This window comes from Oncorhynchus gorbuscha, linkage group LG04, assembly GCF_021184085.1.
Source record: "Oncorhynchus gorbuscha isolate QuinsamMale2020 ecotype Even-year linkage group LG04, OgorEven_v1.0, whole genome shotgun sequence".
In the NCBI taxonomy this organism is placed as follows: domain Eukaryota; kingdom Metazoa; phylum Chordata; class Actinopteri; order Salmoniformes; family Salmonidae; genus Oncorhynchus; species Oncorhynchus gorbuscha.
The window spans coordinates 83,578,504-83,596,439 of NC_060176.1; the positions used below are offsets into that span (position 1 = coordinate 83,578,504).

Genomic DNA, 17,936 nt, shown 5'->3' on the forward strand with positions numbered 1-17,936 from the left:
TATCCTCGCGCATCACTAGAGGTTGATCGTTCATTCCGGCGGATGTCGTTCACTTTGGAACACTCGGCAAGATTCTAATACTGAATATGTTTAGTGGGGTGTGTAAAAGCAAAATTAATCAAAAAATGTGGATCTGTATAATGTTCCGTTGGCCTATTCATGTGCAGTATGCTTAAAGGTAAATTGATCAGGTAAGTTAAAGGTATTTAGTCTATTAATACAAGATATATATGCGCTACACTCTACTATACTGTATATTATATTGCATTGTGTAGCTCAAAACAGCTTCGACTCGTGTTTTTTTTTAAATAGCAAAAGAAAACATTGTTCTTGAAACTTTCCCTACAGTTTTATTTCTCTTTCTCTTTGAATTAAAAATAATAATAATTGCACACCGTGTATTGTATATGAGGCAATGCATCCCAGTGCATTCAGTCTCTGCCAATGTGGCAAAACGAACAATTATTTTCTCTAATTATATAAAAAAGGAGAAAGAATACGGACCTGTAGCTTTAAGAAAGAGGTGTGTTGTACAGGGATGACGCAGGAATAATAATGAAAAGATGCTTCAAAATCCCTCCCCCCCCTCAGCCAGCGTGTGTGGTAGCTGTCTGGGCAGTTACCATATTTAAACAAGAGGAATGACCAGAGAAACAGGAGAATTAGTTAGCAAAACAGAGGGGATACTTCTATCACTTGAGGAGGTTGCAGGAGACTCTCTGTGCAGGAGTATACACTTCATACATTTAGAATTTTTATTTCATTCATTCAAAGAAAAAGGTTACTTCATTTAGATTTTATTTTGGAAGACTCCACATTGGTATTTGCAATATACCTGTGTACTCGGGAAGTCTGCGGTTCCAGGGACGCAGTTGACTTGGAGAGCGAGATAAACATTTATTCATGATTATAGACAAAGCATAACTTTTAAAGTTGCATCATGCCATGTTACATTTCAGTGTGTTTGTACATTTGGCTGGGGTTGTTACCTGGCCGGACAAGTGCAACAGTGATTGAGGACATCGAAGTATTGGTGATGTTGCCAAAAAATAACTCTTATATGTTCTCAATAGCAAGAGTGGCCCCGGCAATAGAGTATGCAAAGCAGAGGTTGAAAATCGGAGGTGGTGTGTATTCCGGATTTAACTTTAATTTGCGCTATGAGGATTCTAACTGTGGCAATGATGCGCTCTTCTCCCTGGTGGACCGCTCCTGCGAGAAGAAGCCGGACTTGGTTCTCGGTCCGGTGTGTGAATACGCCGCGGCGCCGGTGGTAAGGATGGCATCTCACTGGAACATCCCGGTAATATCGACAGGTGCTCTGGCCAGCGGTTTTAGTGACAAGGAGAAAGAATACTCTCACCTGACCCGAATCTCCCCGTCTTACCTGAAAATGGCAGAAACATTCTCGGCGATGTTCCGTCACTTCAACTGGAAAGACGCGCTGCTGATCTTCGATGACGACAAAGAGGAGCGGAATTGCTACTTCACTCTGGAAGGGGTGCACCTCAAACTCATGGAGGAATATCAGACCGTACACATAGCGATCAACACTAAAGAAGAGGGCCTGAACGCAGATGACATCATCAACTACATCTACGAGAGTGAAGGTAGGCTACTGTACTGAGAAAAGTATCTACACTGTCCCATTGTATAGCGTAAATGTCAGAAATGTTCAACCATCTACACACGCTGTCACTCATTATACTTATTGCACTTAAAATGTTCGCGTTCGTTCACACGCGTTGATTTTTTTCCCCCACCCACGTTTTGTTATTAGCGCCTGAAAATACAATTGATGAAATTGAGATTGAGTCACTGGCCTACACACAATACCCAATATTATGTTTAAGACATTTTTTAACAAATTTATTCAAAATGAAAAGCTGAAATGTCTTGACTAAATAATTATTCAACCTCATTTGTTATGGGAAGCCTAAATATGTTCAGGAGTAAAAATGTGCTTAACAAGTCACATAATAAGTTGCATGGACTCACACTGTGTGCTATAATAGTGCTAAACATGACTTTTGAATGACTACCTCATCTCTGTACCCCACACACATACAATTATCTGTAAGGTTCCTCAGTCGAGCAACAAATTTCAAACACAGATTCAACCACAAAGACCAGGGAGGTTTTCCAATGCCTCACAAATAAGGGCACCTATTGGTAGATGGGTAAAAATTGAGAAAAAACCCAGACATTGAATATCCCTTTGAGCATTGTGAAGTTAATTACACTTTGGATGGTGTATCAATACTCCCAGTCACTACAAAGATACATGTGTCCTTCAGGTGGCCTTCAGTCCTTCAACTTAGTTGCCAGAGAGGAAGAAAACCACTCGGGGATTTGACCATTGGGCCAATGATGACTTTAAAACTGTTACAGAGTTTAATGGCTGTGGTAGAAAACTGAGGATGGATCAACACCATTGTAGTTACTCCACAATACGAACCTAATTGACAGAGTGAAAAGAAGGAAGCCTGTGCAGAAGAAAAATATTCCACAACTAAAGTAAAACTGTAAAAAAATGTGGCAAAGAAATTAACTTTATGTTCTGAACACAAAGTGTTATACTTGGGGCAAATACAACACATCACTGAGTACCACTCTTCATATCTTCAAGCATGACTGTGGCTGCGTCATGTTAATGGTATGCTTGTCATTGGAAATAACAAGGGAGTATTTTAGGATAAAAATAAACGGAATTGAGCTAAGATGGGAAAAATTCAGAGAGTAAAACCTGGTTCAGTCTTCTTTCCAACAGACACTGGGAGATGAATTCACCTTTTAGCAGGACAATAACCTAAAACACAAGACCAAATACACTGGAGTTGCTTAAAGAGATGACATTGAACGTTCCCGAGTGGCCTAGTTACAGTTTCGACTTAAATTGGAGTGAAAATCTATGGCAAGACTTGAAAATGGCTGTCTAGCAATGATCCAACATCCAACTTGACAGAGCTTGATGAATTTTGAAAAGAATAATGTCAGAATATTGTACAATCCAGGTGTGCAAAGCTCTTAGACTTACCCAGAAAGACTCACAGCTGTAATCGCTGCCAAAGGTGCTTCTACAAAATATTGACGAAGGGGTGTGAATCATTTTGTAAATTCGATTTTTCTGTATGTCATTTTCAATAGATTTACTACAAATCTAAAAACACTTTTTTTTTACTTTGTGAGAGGAAAAAGATGGGTGAATTTAGGATGTAATACAACACAATAACTTGGCTAGCTCCAGTCTACATGCATACATGCATACATACATACATACATACATACCTGCCTGCCTGCCTGCCTGCCTGCCTGCCTGCCTGCCTGCCTGCCTGCCTGCCTGCCTGCCTGCCTGCCTGCCTGCCTGCCTGCCTGCCTGCCTGCCTGCCTGCCTACCTACCTGCATGCATGCATGCATACATACAGTCTACTGTCTCAATGTGTAATATGGCAATGGTATGAAGACTTTCTGAATCCTCTTGCTTTTCTGCTGCCCAATGTCCAATATGGGAGGAAGTTATTCAGAATATGGGAGGAAATATATAATATGTACAGCTATGTGAAGAATATATTATCTCCAACATGTTGAATCAAGTATAAATTAAAGTGTTTGTGGAATTTACTTCTTGCTTGCTTCAATAGCACATAATGCTGTAGGCTGCTGGGCCGACTGCACTGGGCCGACTGCACTGGGCCGACTGCACTGGGCCGACTGCACTATGTATAATAGGCTACTGGGCCTCCTTTTCAGTTGGCTGTTCCTCCCTCCCTCCTGCTCTGTATGTTGTCACAGAGGGGTGAGATGGGTCTTCCCTCCTTTTCAGTTGGCTGTTCCTCCCTCCCTCCTGCTCTGTATGTTGTCACAGAGGGGTGAGATTTTTCAACCACTTCACAAATTTCTTGTAAGCAAACTATAGTTTTGTCAAGTTGGTTAGGACATCTACTTTGTGCATGACACAAGTAATTTTTCCAACAATTGTTTTCAGACACATTATTTAACTTAATTCACTGTATCAATATTCCAGTGGGTCAGAAGTTTACATACACTAAGTACGACTGTGCCTTTAAACAGCTTGGAAAATTCCAGAAAATTGTCATGGCTTTTAAAAGCTTCTGATCGGCTAATTGACATCATTTGAGTCAATTGGAGGTGTACCTGTGGATTTATTTCAAGGCCTACCTTCAAACTCAGTGCCTCTTTTCTTGACATCATGCGAAAATCTAAAGGAAATCAGCCAAGACCTCAGAAAATAAATTGTAGACCTCCACAAGTTTGGTTCATCCCTGGGAGCAATTTCCAAACACCCGAAGGTACTACGTTCATCTGTACAAACAATAGTACTCAAGTAGAAACGCCATGGGACCACGCAGTCGTCATACCGCTCAGGAAGAAGACGTGTTCTGTCTTCTAGAGATGAACGTACTTTGGTGCAAAAAGTGCAAATCAATCCCAGAACAACAGCAAATGACCTTGTGAAGATGCTGGAGGAAACAGGTACACAAGTATCTATATCCACAGTAAAACGAGTCCTATATCGACATAACCTGAAAGGCCGATCAGCAAGGAAGAAGCCACTGCTCCAAAACCTCCATAAAAAGCCAGACTACAGTTTGCAACTGCACATGGTGACAAAGATCGTACTTTTCGGAGAAATGTCCTCTGGTCTGATGAAACAAAAACAGAACGATTTGGCCATAATGACCATCGTTATGTTTGGAGGAAAAAGGGGGAGGCTTGCAAGCCGAAGAACACCATCCCAACCATGAAGCACGGGGGAGGCAGCATCATGTTGTGGGGGTGCTTTGCTGCAGGAGTGACTGGTACACTTCACAAAATAGATGGCATCATGAGGAAGGGAAATTATGTGGATATATTGAAGCAACATCTCAAGACATCAGTCAGGAAGTTAAAGTTTGGTAACAAATGGGTCTTCCAAATGGACAATGACCCCAAGCATACTTCCAAATGGGTCTTCCAAATGGACAATGACCCCAAGCACACTTCCAAATGGGTCTTCCAAATGGACAATGACCCCAAGCATACTTCCAGATGGACAATGACCCCAAGCATACTTCCAAATGGACAATGACCCCAAGCATACTTCCAAATGGACAATGACCCCAAGCATACTTCCAAATGGACAATGACCCCAAGCATACTTCCAAATGGACAATGACCCCAAGCATACTTCCAAATGGACAATGACCCCAAGCATACTTCCAAATGGACAATGACCCCAAGCATACTTCCAAATGGACAATGACCCCAAGCATACTTCCAAATGGACAATGACCCCAAGCATACTTCCAAATGGACAATGACCCCAAGCATACTTTCCAAATGGGTCTTCCAAATGGACAATGACCCCAAGCATACTTCCAAAGTTGTGGCAAAATGGCTTAAGGACAACAGTCACAGTATTGGAGTGGCCATCACAAAGCCCTGACCTCAATCCTATAGAAAATGTATGGACAGAACTGAAAGAGTGTGCGCGAGCAAGGAGGCCTACAATCCTGACTCAGTTACACCAGCTCTGTCAGGAGGAATGGACCAAAAGCTTGTGGAAGGCTACCCTTAATGTTTGACCCAAGTGAAACAATTTCAGGCAATGCTTCCAATTACTAATTGAGTGTATGTAAACTTCTGACCCACTGGGAATGTGCTGAAAGAAATGTAAAGTTGAAATAAATAATTCTCTCTAATATTATTTTATTATTATTATTTCCCCTCTCATAACTTAGCCTACTGTTCTGACTTGGTGGTGCACATGTAGCCTATAACCTGTTTTTGAGAAATGTAATCATTGAATATTGTAAGAGCTTTCATTGTCTGCTTATATGCCCTCCTTATTTATCTTACAGTTCTGACTTGGTGTACAGGGAGAACACTGTAAGAACGGCCCATGTTCTGAATTCTGTCGCTGTATGTTTCGAAAGTGCTAAACAAATAGTTATTTTGACTAAGTCTGTCCTCGCTCACTCATTAATGTCTTAATCGAAATTACGGATGGCCTCTTATCCGCTTGTCGTCCCCTTATGCCATAGTTTGTACATCTCAATTGTCCGCCAATATCAGCCATGTTTTTTTTAAAGAAAGTAAATGAGGCAGAGTTAACTCTTGGCTGCCAGACGAGGCTCTGCTGATAGCCAGGTGTAAGGTGTTGGGACTGCTGTTGGGACTCTGCTGTTGGGACAGCTTTATGTAGGCCCTAACAGTTTGTGGGCACCGTTTGTCACCGTTATAGTGCAATTAATGTATTGTTTAGTGTTGTGTTGTGTAGTGGCTTTGTTGCAGCTACATCATTTTTTTGCACCACCAAGATTTACATACTGGAATTGCCACTGAAGCTGACAGTCTGCACTTTAACCTCATAGTCATTGTATAATTTCAAATCCAAAGTGCTGGAGTACAGAGCCAAAACAATAAAACATGTCACTGTCCCAATACTGTTGGAGCTATACACACAAATATTCTATTTCTCCACTGCCAATCACATTATGCTGTGGTGAAACTCTCCCCATCACTCTTTGCCAAAGACAACACTTGCCCTCCTGTGCCCCCTGCCCGGCTGCCTGCCCCACTCTCTCCCAATGGCAGCTCAGCTCCGTCGGTGGCTGTGCCCACTGTTTCCTTTGGAACAGCCCAGGTGTCAACATATCTACCTGCCCCACTCTCTCCCAATGGCAGCTCCCCTCAGCTCCGTCGGTGGCTGTGCCCACTGTTTCCTTTGGAACAGCCCAGGTGTCAACATATCTACCTGCCCCACTCTCTCCCAATGGCAGCTCCCCTCAGCTCCGTCGGTGGCTGTGCCCACTGTTTCCTGTGTCAACATATCTGCCTGCTGTCAAAACGATCCATTTGTTTCTCCGCTGCAGATGGCCAGCCATTCCACCATCCTCTGTTCTGAAAAATAATCACTATTCAGTCAGATCTAATTTCATTGGCACAGAGGGATGGGCAGAAGGGTGGAGAGCTGGGCAGATGGGTGGAGAGCTGGGTGGTTGGACGGGCGGACGGTTCTATGTTGTCTTATCAGGGCTGTCCCCGACAAAAAATAATAATCTTGTTCGACCAAGAGTCGTCTTTAACATTTTTAAACGTGTATTTTTAGCTAATCCAAGTCTATCATTTTAAAAGGTTAATTGAGCACTAGAAAACCCTTTTGCAATTATGTTAGTACAGCTGAAAATTGTTCTACTGATTTAAAGAAGCAATACAACTGGCCTTCCTTAGACTAGTTGAGTATCTGGAGCATCAGCATTTGTGGATTTGATTACAGGCTCAAAATGGCCAGAAACAAAGACCTTTCTTCTGAAACTCATAAGTCTATTCTTCTTCTGAGAAATGAAGGCTATTCCATGCAAGAAATTGCCAAGAAACACAAGATCTCATACAATGCTGTGTACTACTCCCTTCACAAAACAGCACAAACAGGCTCTAACTAGAATAGAAGAGGAGTGGGAGGCCCCGGTGCATAACTAAGCAAGAGAACAAGTACATTTGAATGTCTTTGCCTTTATGACAGCATTGCACATTCTTGACATTCTCACAACCAGCTTCATTAGGTAGTCACCTGGAATGCATTTCAATTAACAAGTGTGCCTTCTTAAGTTAACTTGTATTTACATTTACATTTAAGTCATTTAGCAGACGCTCTTATCCAGAGCGACTTACAAATTGGTGCATTCACCTTATGACATCCAGTGGGACAGTCACTTAACAATAGTGCATCTAAAACTTAGGGGGGGTAGGGGTGAGAGGGATTACTTATCCTATCCTAGGTATTCCTTAAAGAGGTGGGGTTTCAGGTGTCTCCGGAAGGTGGTGATTGACTCCGCTGTCCTGGCGTCGTGAGGGAGTTTGTTCCACCATTGGGGGGCCAGGGCAGCGAACAGTTTTGACTGGGCTGAGCGGGAGCTGTACTTATAATAATAATAATAATATATGCCATTTAGCAGACGCTTTTATCCAAAGCGACTTACAGTCATGTGTGCATACATTCTACGTATGGGTGGTCCCGGGGATCGAACCCACTACCCTGGCGTTACAAGCGCCATGCTCTACCAACTGAGCTACACAGGACCACTTCCTCAGTGGTAGGGAGGCGAGCAGGCCAGAGGTGGATGAACGCAGTGCCCTTGTTTGGGTGTAGGGCCTGATCAGAGCCTGGAGGTACTGAGGTGCCGTTCCCCTCACAGCTCCGTAGGCAAGCACCATGGTCTTGTAGCGGATGCGAGCTTCAACTGGAAGCCAGTGGAGAGAGCGGAGGAGCGGGGTGACGTGAGAGAACTTGGGAAGGTTGAACACCAGACGGGCTGCGGCATTCTGGATGAGTTGAAGGGGTTTAATGGCACAGGCAGGGAGCCCAGCCAACAGCAAGTTGCAGTAATCCAGACGGGAGATGACAAGTGCCTGGATGAGGACCTGCGCCGCTTCCTGTGTGAGGCAGGGTCGTACTCTGCGGATGTTGTAGAGCATGAACCTACAGGAACGGGCCACCGCCTTGATGTTGGTTGAGAACGACAGGGTGTTGTCCAGGATCACGCCAAGGTTCTTGGCGCTCTGGGAGGAGGACACAATGGAGTTGTCAACCGTGATGGCGAGATCATGGAACGGGCAGTCCTTCCCCGGGAGGAAGAGCAGCTCCGTCTTGCCGAGGTTCAGCTTGAGGTGGTGATCCGTCATCCACACTGATATGTCTGCCAGACATGCAGAGATGCGATTCGCCACCTGGTCATCAGAAGGGGGAAAGGAGAAGATTAATTGTGTGTCGTCTGCATAGCAATGATAAGAGAGACCATGTGAGGTTATGACAGAGCCAAGTGACTTGGTGTATAGCGAGAATAGGAGAGGGCCAAGAACAGAGCCCTGGGGGACACCAGTGGTGAGAGCGCGTGGTGAGGAGACAGATTCTCGCCACGCCACCTGGTAGGAGCGACCTGTCAGGTAGGACGCAATCCAAGCGTGGGCCGCGCCGGAGATGCCCAACTCGGAGAGGGTGGAGAGGAGGATCTGATGGTTCACAGTATCGAAGGCAGCCGATAGATCTAGAAGGATGAGAGCAGAGGAGAGAGGGTTAGCTTTAGCAGTGCGGAGCGCCTCCGTGATACAGAGGAGAGCAGTCTCAGTTGAATGACTAGTCTTGAAACCTGACTGATTTGGATCAAGAAGGTCATTCAGAGAGAGATAGCGGGAGAGCTGGCCAAGGACGGCACGTTCAAGAGTTTTGGAGAGAAAAGAAAGAAGGGATACTGGTCTGTAATTGTTGACATCGGAGGGATCGAGTGTAGGTTTTTTCAGAAGGGGTGCAACTCTCGCTCTCTTGAAGACGGAAGGGACGTAGCCAGCGGTCAGGGATGAGTTGATGAGCGAGGTGAGGTAAGGGAGAAGGTCTCCGGAAATGGTCTGGAGAAGAGAGGAGGGGATAGGGTCAAGCGGGCAGGTTGTTGGGCGGCCGGCCGTCACAAGACGCGAGATTTCATCTGGAGAGAGAGGGGAGAAAGAGGTCAGAGCACAGGGTAGGGCAGTGTGAGCAGAACCAGCGGTGTCGTTTGACTTAGCAAACGAGGATCGGATGTCGTCGACCTTTTCAAAATGGTTGACGAAGTCATCTGCAGAGAGGGAGGAGGGGGAGGTGGCGGAGGATTCAGGAGGGAGGAGAAGGTGGCAAAGAGCTTCCTAGGGTTAGAGGCAGATGCTTGGAATTTAGCGTGGTAGAAAGTGGCTTTAGCAGCAGAGACAGAGGAGGAAAATGTAGAGAGGAGGGAGTGAAAGGATGCCAGGTCCGCAGGGAGGCGAGTTTTCCTCCATTTCCGCTCGGCTGCCCGGAGCCCTGTTCTGTGAGCTCGCAATGAGTCATCGAGCCACGGAGCGGGAGGGGAGGACCGAGCCGGCCTGGAGGATAGGGGACATAGAGAGTCAAGGGATGCAGAGAGGGAGGAGAGGAGGGTTGAGGAGGCAGAATCAGGAGATAGGTGGGAGAAGGTTTGAGCGGAGGGAAGAGATGATAGGATGGAAGAGGAGAGAGTAGCGGGGGAGAGAGAGCGAAGGTTGGGACGGCGCGATACCATCCGAGTAGGGGCAGTGTGGGAGGTGTTGGATGAGAGCGAGAGGGAAAAGGATACAAGGCAGTGGTCGGAGACTTGGAGGGGAGTTGCAATGAGGTTAGTGGAAGAACAGCATCTAGTAAAGATGAGGTCGAGCGTATTGCCTGCCTTGTGAGTAGGGGGGAAGGTGAGAGGGTGAGGTCAAAAGGGGAGAGGAGTGGAAAGAAGGAGGTAGAGAGGAAAGAGTCAAAGGTAGACGTGGGGAGGTTAAAGTCGCCCAGAACTGTGAGAGGTGAGCCGTCCTCAGGAAAGGAGCTTATCAAGGCATCAAGCTCATTGATGAACTCTCCGAGGGAACCTGGAGGGCGATAAATGATAAGGATGTTAAGCTTGAAAGGGCTAGTAACTGTGACAGCATGGAATTCAAAGGAGGCGATAGACAGATGGATAAGGGGAGAAAGAGAGAATGACCACTTGGGAGAGATGAGGATCCCGGTGCCACCACCCCGCTGACCAGACGCTCTCGGGGTGTGCGAGAACACGTGGGCGGACGAAGAGAGAGCAGTAGGAGTAGCAGTGTTGTCTGTGGTGATCCATGTTTCCGTCAGTGCCAAGAAGTCGAGGGACTGGAGGGAGGCATAGGCTGAGATGAACTCTGCCTTGTTGACCGCAGATTGGCAGTTCCAGAGGCTACCGGAGACCTGGAACTCCACGTGGGTCGTGCGCGCTGGGACCACCAGAGTAGGATGGCCGCGGCCACGCGGTGAGGAGCGTTTGTATGGTCTGTGCAGAGAGGAGAGAACAGGGATAAACAGACACATAGTTGACAGGCTACAGAAGAGGCTACGCTAATGCAAAGGAGATTGAATGACAAGTGGACTACACGTCTCGAATGTTCAGAAAGTTAAGCTACGTAGCAAGAATCATATTGACTAAAATGATTAAAATGATACAGTACTGCTGAAGTAGGCCAGCTGGCAGTGTGTGCGTTGTTGACACTACACTAATCAAGTCGTTCCGTTGAGTGTAATAGTTTCTGCAGTGTTGCTATTCGGGGGCTAGCAGGCTAGCTAGCAGTGTTGTTTACGTTACGTTGCGTTAAAAGAACGACAATAGATGGCTAGCGAACCTAGAAAATCGCTCTAGACTACACAATTATCTTTGATACAAAGACGGCTATGTAGCTAGCTAAGTAGCTAGCTACGATCAAACAAATCAAACCGTTGTACTGTAATGAAATGAAGTGAAAATGTGATACTACCTGTGAATGCGACCGGGTAGTTGAGTTCTATACAGAAGACGTTGGCTAGCGTTGGCTAGCTAGCAGAGTCACCTACGTTAAGGACGACAGATAGCTGGCTAGCTAACCTCGGTAAATGGCTAGCTAACCTCGGTAAATTAAGATAATCACTCTAAGACTACACACTCTAAACCTAAACAACACAATTATCTTGGATACGATGATACGAAGACAGCAAAGACAGCTATGTAGCTAGCTAACACTAAACTAATCAAGTCGTTCAGTTGAGTGTAATAGTTTCTCCAGTGCAGCTAATCAGTGGACGTTAGCTAGCTGGCTAGTGAAGACTACGTTAGGACGGCGAAATACGATAATTACGCAATTATCTTTGATACAAAGACGGCTATGTAGCTAGCTGAGAAGAAATTGCTAAGATAAGACAAATCAAACCGTTGTGATATAATGAAATATAATGAAAAAGTTATACTACCCGTGGGAGCGTGGGAGCGAAGTGCAGATGCGACCACTCGCTCCAACCGGAACCGAAAAACTTGTAGAATTTCTTATTTTTTTAATGAGCCAATCAATTATGTTGTGACAAGGTAGGGGTGGTATACAGAAGATGGATCAAATAAGCAAAGAGAAAATGCCAGTCCATTACTTTAAGACATGAAGGTCAGTCAATACGGAGAACTTTGAAAGTTTCTTCAAGTGCAGTCTCAAAAACCACCAAGCACTATGTTGAAAATGGCTCTCATGAGGACAGCCACAGGAAAGGAAGACCCAGAGTTACCTCTGCTGCAGAGGATAAGTTCATTAGAGTTACCAGCCTCAGAAATTGCAGCAGTAATAAATTATTCACAGAGTTCAAGTAACAGACACATCTCAACATCACCTGTTCAGAGGAGACAGCGTGAATCAGGCCTTCATGGTCGAATTGCTGCAACAAAAAAACACTACTAAAGGACACCAATAAGAAGAGACTTGCTTGGGCCAAGAAACACGAGCAATGGACATTAGACCGGTGGAAAGCTGTCCTTTGGTCTGATGAGTCCAAATTTAAGATTTTTAGTTCCAACCGCTGTGTCTTTGAGACGTTGTGTGGGTGATTGGATGATCTTTGCATGTGTATTTCCCACCGTGAAGCATGGAAGAGGAGGTATGATGGTGTGGGGGTGCTTTGCTTGGTGACACTATCTGTTATTTATTTAGAATTCAAGGCACACTTAACCAGCATGGCTACCACCGCATTCAGCAGAGATACACCATCCCATCTGGTTTGGGCTCAGTAGGACTATCATTTGTTTTTCAACAGGACAATGACCCAGCACACCTTCAGGCTGTATAAGGGCCATTTGACCAAGAAGAAGAGAGACGGAGTGCTGCATCAGATGACCTGGCCTCCACAATCACCCGACCTCAACCCAATTGAGATGGTTTGGGATGAGTTGGACCGCAGAGTGAAGAAAAAGCAGCCAACAAGTGCTCAGCATATGTGGGAGCTCCTTCAAGACTGTTGGAAAAGCATCCCAGGTGAAGAGAGTGTGCAAAGCTGTCATCAAGGCAAAGGCTGGCTATTTGAAGAGTCTCAAATGTAACATATTTGGATTTGTTTAACATTTTTTTTGGTTACTACATGATTCCAGATGTGTTGTTTCATAGTTTTAATGTCTTCAATATTATTCTACAATGTAGACAATAGTTAAAATATGAAAACTATTGAATGAGTAGGTGTTCTAAAACTCTTTACCGGTAGTGTACAGCGGGCACTATCAAGCCTGTAGTTACTTTTACCTATTTTTCACCTTGGGAATATATCTTCAGACCAGCTTACCTCGATAACCACGAGAGGGCTAAGGTTTGAGACCAGACCAGTACCTATATCACAGAGGGAAATAAAGTTTGAGTAGATTGCTGAATCGTTTAACCATCCGACGTGGTTAAACTCTTAAGACTATCGATATCGACAGAATAAGACCAAGTCTTTGATATCAATTACTAGTCTGCAGCTATTGAACACGAAGACCGACAACCGCCGAAACATCTATTTTATAACAACATCGCTGAATGTTACTCTGAACTATCCTTTCTAACCATGGAAGAGAGAGAGGGCGGACAAACTTCAACAGAAACAAACATTCCAACAGCGATCCCGATGACACACTGAGTGTAAATCTATTGATTGCAATTATTCCCGAATGAATAATTGTTATAATTATCACTCTGTCTAACAAGCCGCCATACCGGTTTAGCCCCTTTATTTTTTTTACCATTATTTAACTAGGCATTCAGGTCTGGGCTCAGTCAGATATACTGTAATAATATATATATTATACTTATTACTTTCCACCATAATGTGCAAATAAATTCATTAAAATCCTACAATGTCATTTTCTGGATTTTTTTCTTCTCATTTTGTCTGTCATAGTTGAAGTGGACCTATGATGAAAATTACAGGCCTCTCATCTTTTTAAGTGGGAGGACTTGCACAATTGGTGGCTGACAATACTTTTTTGCCCCAGTGTATATACATACAATAGAAGACATATCCCCTGCGAAAGATGATTTAGGTATTTGTTGTGAGCCAATTGTTTGCACATTCATTATTATTTTATTATCATGATTTTGTGATAGTGAGGTAAAAATAAATGGGGGGGGGGGGGTAATGAGTAGGTCTACTGAACAATCCATGTGGTTAGCCAGGCTGTAACAGGGATTATATACACAGCTAGGCTGTAACAGGGATTATATACACAGCTAGGCTGTAACAGGGATTATATACACAGCCAGGCTGTAACGGGGATTATATGCACAGCCAGGCTGTAACGGGTATATATGCACAGCCAGGCTGTAACGGGCATTATATGCACAGCCAGGCTGTAACGGGGTATATATGCACAGCCAGGCTGTAACGGGGTATATATGCACAGCCAGGCTGTAACGGGGTATATATGCACAGCCAGGCTGTAACGGGGATTATATGCACAGCCAGGCTGTAACGGGGATTATATGCACAGCCAGGCTGTAACGGGGATTATATGCACAGCCAGACTGTAACGGAGATTATATGCACAGCCAGGCTGTAACAGGCATTATATGCACAGCCAGACTGTAACTGTCACGCCTTGGTCATTGTATCTTGTGTTTTTGTTATATGTTTGGGTAGGCCAGGGTGTGACATGGGTTTATATGTTGTGTTTCGTATTGGGGTTTGTATTAATTGGGATTGTGTATTATTAGGGGTGTGTCTAGTTAGGCTTGGCTGCCTGAGGCGATTCCCAATTGGAGTCAGCTGATTCTCGTTGTCTCTGATTGGGAACCGTATTTAGGTAGCCTGAGTGCGCGTTGTATTTTGTGGGTGATTGTACCTGTCTCTGTGTTAGTCACCAGATAGGCTGTAATTAGTTCACGTTCCGTTTGTTGTTTTCTTCTTCAGTTATTTCATGTACCGCTATTATCTTCATTAAAAGTCATGAGTAACCTACATGCTGCATTTCGGTCTGACTCTCTTCAAACAACAGATGAAAGACGTTACAGAATCACCCACCACCATTCACAGACCGAGCAGCGTGTGAACTGCCAGGATCTGAAGGAGGACGTTATGGACAGCAGAAGCATGGAGTATACTGTAGCTCAGTTGGTAGAGCATGGCGCTTGTAACGCCAGGGTAGTGGGTTCGATCCCCGGGACCACCCATACGTAGAATGTATGCACACATGACTGTAAGTCGCTTTGGATAAAAGCGTCTGCTAAATGGCATATATTATTATTATATATTACTACGTGGCAAGAAATCGACAGGTGGGCGGCCGACCCAGAGCGAGTGCAGGAGCCCGCCTGGGATTCCCTACAGCAATGCGAAGAGGGCTATACACGTATGCAATTGAAAAGGAAAGCAAGGCTATACAGAGCGAAAACCGAAGGTAACGGGGAAAGCGCAGAGAGAGAGTGGCTCAGTCAGGAGTCAGACCTGAGCCTACTCTCCCTGTTAATCGTGAAGAACAGTTGCAGTGGGAGAGACTGCATCATTTGGAGATTTGGACATGGGAGGAGGAATTCGACGGTAAAGGACCCTGGGCGCAGCCGGGAGAATATCGCCGTCCCAAGGAGGAAATGGAAGCAGCTAAAGCGGAGAGGTGCGGGTATGAGGAAGCAGCACGGCGACGCGGTTGGAAACCGGAAAGTCACCCCAAAAAATGTATTGGGGGGAGCTAAAAGGGAGAATAGTTATGCCAGGTAGAAGACCTGCGCATACTCCCTGTGCTCACCGTTGGGCTAGAGAGACCGGGCAGGCACCGTGTTATGCTATGGAGCGCACAGTGTTTCCAGTGCGGGTGCAGAGCCAGCTGCGACACATACCAGCTCTTCCTATTGGCCGGGCTAGAGTGGGCATCGAGCCAGGTAAGCTTGGGCAGGCTCGGTGCTCAAGAGCTCCTGTGCGCCTGCACGGTCCGGTCTATCCAGAGACACCTCTACACACCAGTCCTCCGGTAGCAGCTCCCCGCACCAGGCTTCCTGTGCGTGTCCTCGCGCCAGTACCACCAGTTCCAGCACCACGCACCAGGCCTCCAGTGCGCCTCGCCTGTTCAGCGCAGCCAGAGCCTTTCTCCTCTCCTGCGCTGCCGGAGTCTCCTGTCTGTCCAGCGCTGCCAGTGCTCCCAGTCTGCCCAGCGTCACCAGTCTGCCAGGATCCGCCAGAAGTGCCAGTCTGCCAGGATCTGCCAGAAGTGCCAGTCTGCCAAGATCTTCTAGATCGGCCAGACAACCTGAATCATCCAGTTCCACCAGCCAGCCAGGATTTACCGGAGCCTACTACCTGCCTGAGCTTCCTCTCAGTACTGAGCTTCCTCTCAGTACTGAGCTTCCTCTCAGTACTGAGCTTCCTCTCTGTACTAGGCTTCCTCTCTGTACTAGGCTTCCTCTCTGTACTGGGCTGCCTCTCTGTACTGGGCTGCCCCTCTGTCCCGGGCTGCCCCTCTGTCCCGGGCTGCCCCTCGGTCCCGAGCTTCCCCTCGGTCCCGAGCTGCCCCTCGGTCCCGAGCTGCCCCTCAATTATGTGGGAATCAGGTTGAGGATTATGAGGCCATGGTCGGCGGAGAAAGTGGATTATCCCAGGACGCGAAGGAGAGGAAATAGGACATTAATGGAGTGGGGTCCACGTCCCGAGCCAGAACCGCCACCATGGACAGACGTCCACCCGGACCCTCCCTATGCTCTTGAGGTGCGTCCCGGAGTCCGCACCTTAGGGGGGGGTTCTGTCACGCCTTGGTCATTGTATCTTGTGTTTTTGTTATATGTTTGGGTAGGCCAGGGTGTGACATGGGTTTATATGTTGTGTTTCGTATTGGGGTTTGTATTAATTGGGATTGTGTATTATTAGGGGTGTGTCTAGTTAGGCTTGGCTGCCTGAGGCGATTCCCAATTGGAGTCAGCTGATTCTCGTTGTCTCTGATTGGGAACCGTATTTAGGTAGCCTGAGTGCGCGTTGTATTTTGTGGGTGATTGTACCTGTCTCTGTGTTAGTCACCAGATAGGCTGTAATTAGTTCACATTCCGTTTGTTGTTTTCTTCTTCAGTTATTTCATGTACCGCATTATCTTCATTAAAAGTCATGAGTAACCTACACGCTGCATTTCGGTCTGACTCTCTTCAAACAACAGACGAACGACGTTACAGTAACGGGGATTATATACACAGCAAGGCTGTAACGGGGATTATATACACAGCAAGGCTGTAACGGGGATTATATGCACAGCCAGGCTGTAACGGGGATTATATGCACAGCCAGGCTGTAACGGGGATTATATGCACAGCCAGGCTGTAACGGGGATTATATGTAACGGAATCCTGTAGCCTGATGACATGGAGTTCAAATCAAATTGTATTGGTCACATACAAATGGTTAGCAGATGTTATTGGTCACATACACATGGTTAGCAGATGTTAATGTGAGTGTAGCGAAATGCTTGTTCTTCTAGTTCCAACAGTGCAGTAATATCTAACAAGTAATCTAACATTTCCCCAACAACTACTTTATACACACAAATCTAAAGGGGTGAATGAGAATATGTACATATAAATATATGGCCCATCGGCAATGTGCAGTAGATGGTATAAAATACAGTATATACATGAGTAATGAAAGATATGTAAACATTATTTAAAGTGGCGTTGTTTAAAGTTCTCAGGTTTTTGCAGATCGTGGCGATTTGGCCTAAAAACACATCTTGATTTTTTTTGTTTTTAAATGATGGCTGATTCACAGTGAAACCTAAATGTTTTTTAAATAAAACCCACTAATCATTTAATTTGTTTATGGTTGTGGAAGGCTTATATTCAGCCTCAATATAACATCACAAGCCCTGAATTCATTAGATTATTTCTGACTGTTTGAAATGCAGTCCTTATAATTGTGTTTTATACTTATTGCACATTTTTTTTTATAAAACACAACAGACTAGACAGCTGGTATAACAGTCTGGCTACAATGCTGAATAGTGGTTCTTGCTTAAGGCCGTGCACAACAAACTCGTTTTCAGAATCAGTGTTCACTGATACTCCCGTTTTTAGTAGAGTTGAGAGATACTGTAAAACGGTATTGTCACGTACGTGTGGAGAGACGGACCAAGGCAGAGCGGATGTTGAGTTC

The 17,936-nt window shown here is 45.4% G+C and overlaps 1 protein-coding gene across 1 annotated transcript in view; it reads left to right on the top strand.

Moving 5' to 3' along the window:
• Positions 1-653: 653 nt before the first annotated feature.
• Positions 654-17,936, top strand: part of LOC124033433 (atrial natriuretic peptide receptor 3-like) — a 147,500-nt gene continuing 130,217 nt past the window's right edge. Inside the window, exon 1 of the mRNA XM_046345468.1 lies at positions 654-1,610. Within this exon, the coding sequence (XP_046201424.1) occupies positions 941-1,610 (670 nt within the window). The 5' untranslated portion in view covers positions 654-940. The remainder of the gene's footprint in view (positions 1,611-17,936) is intronic.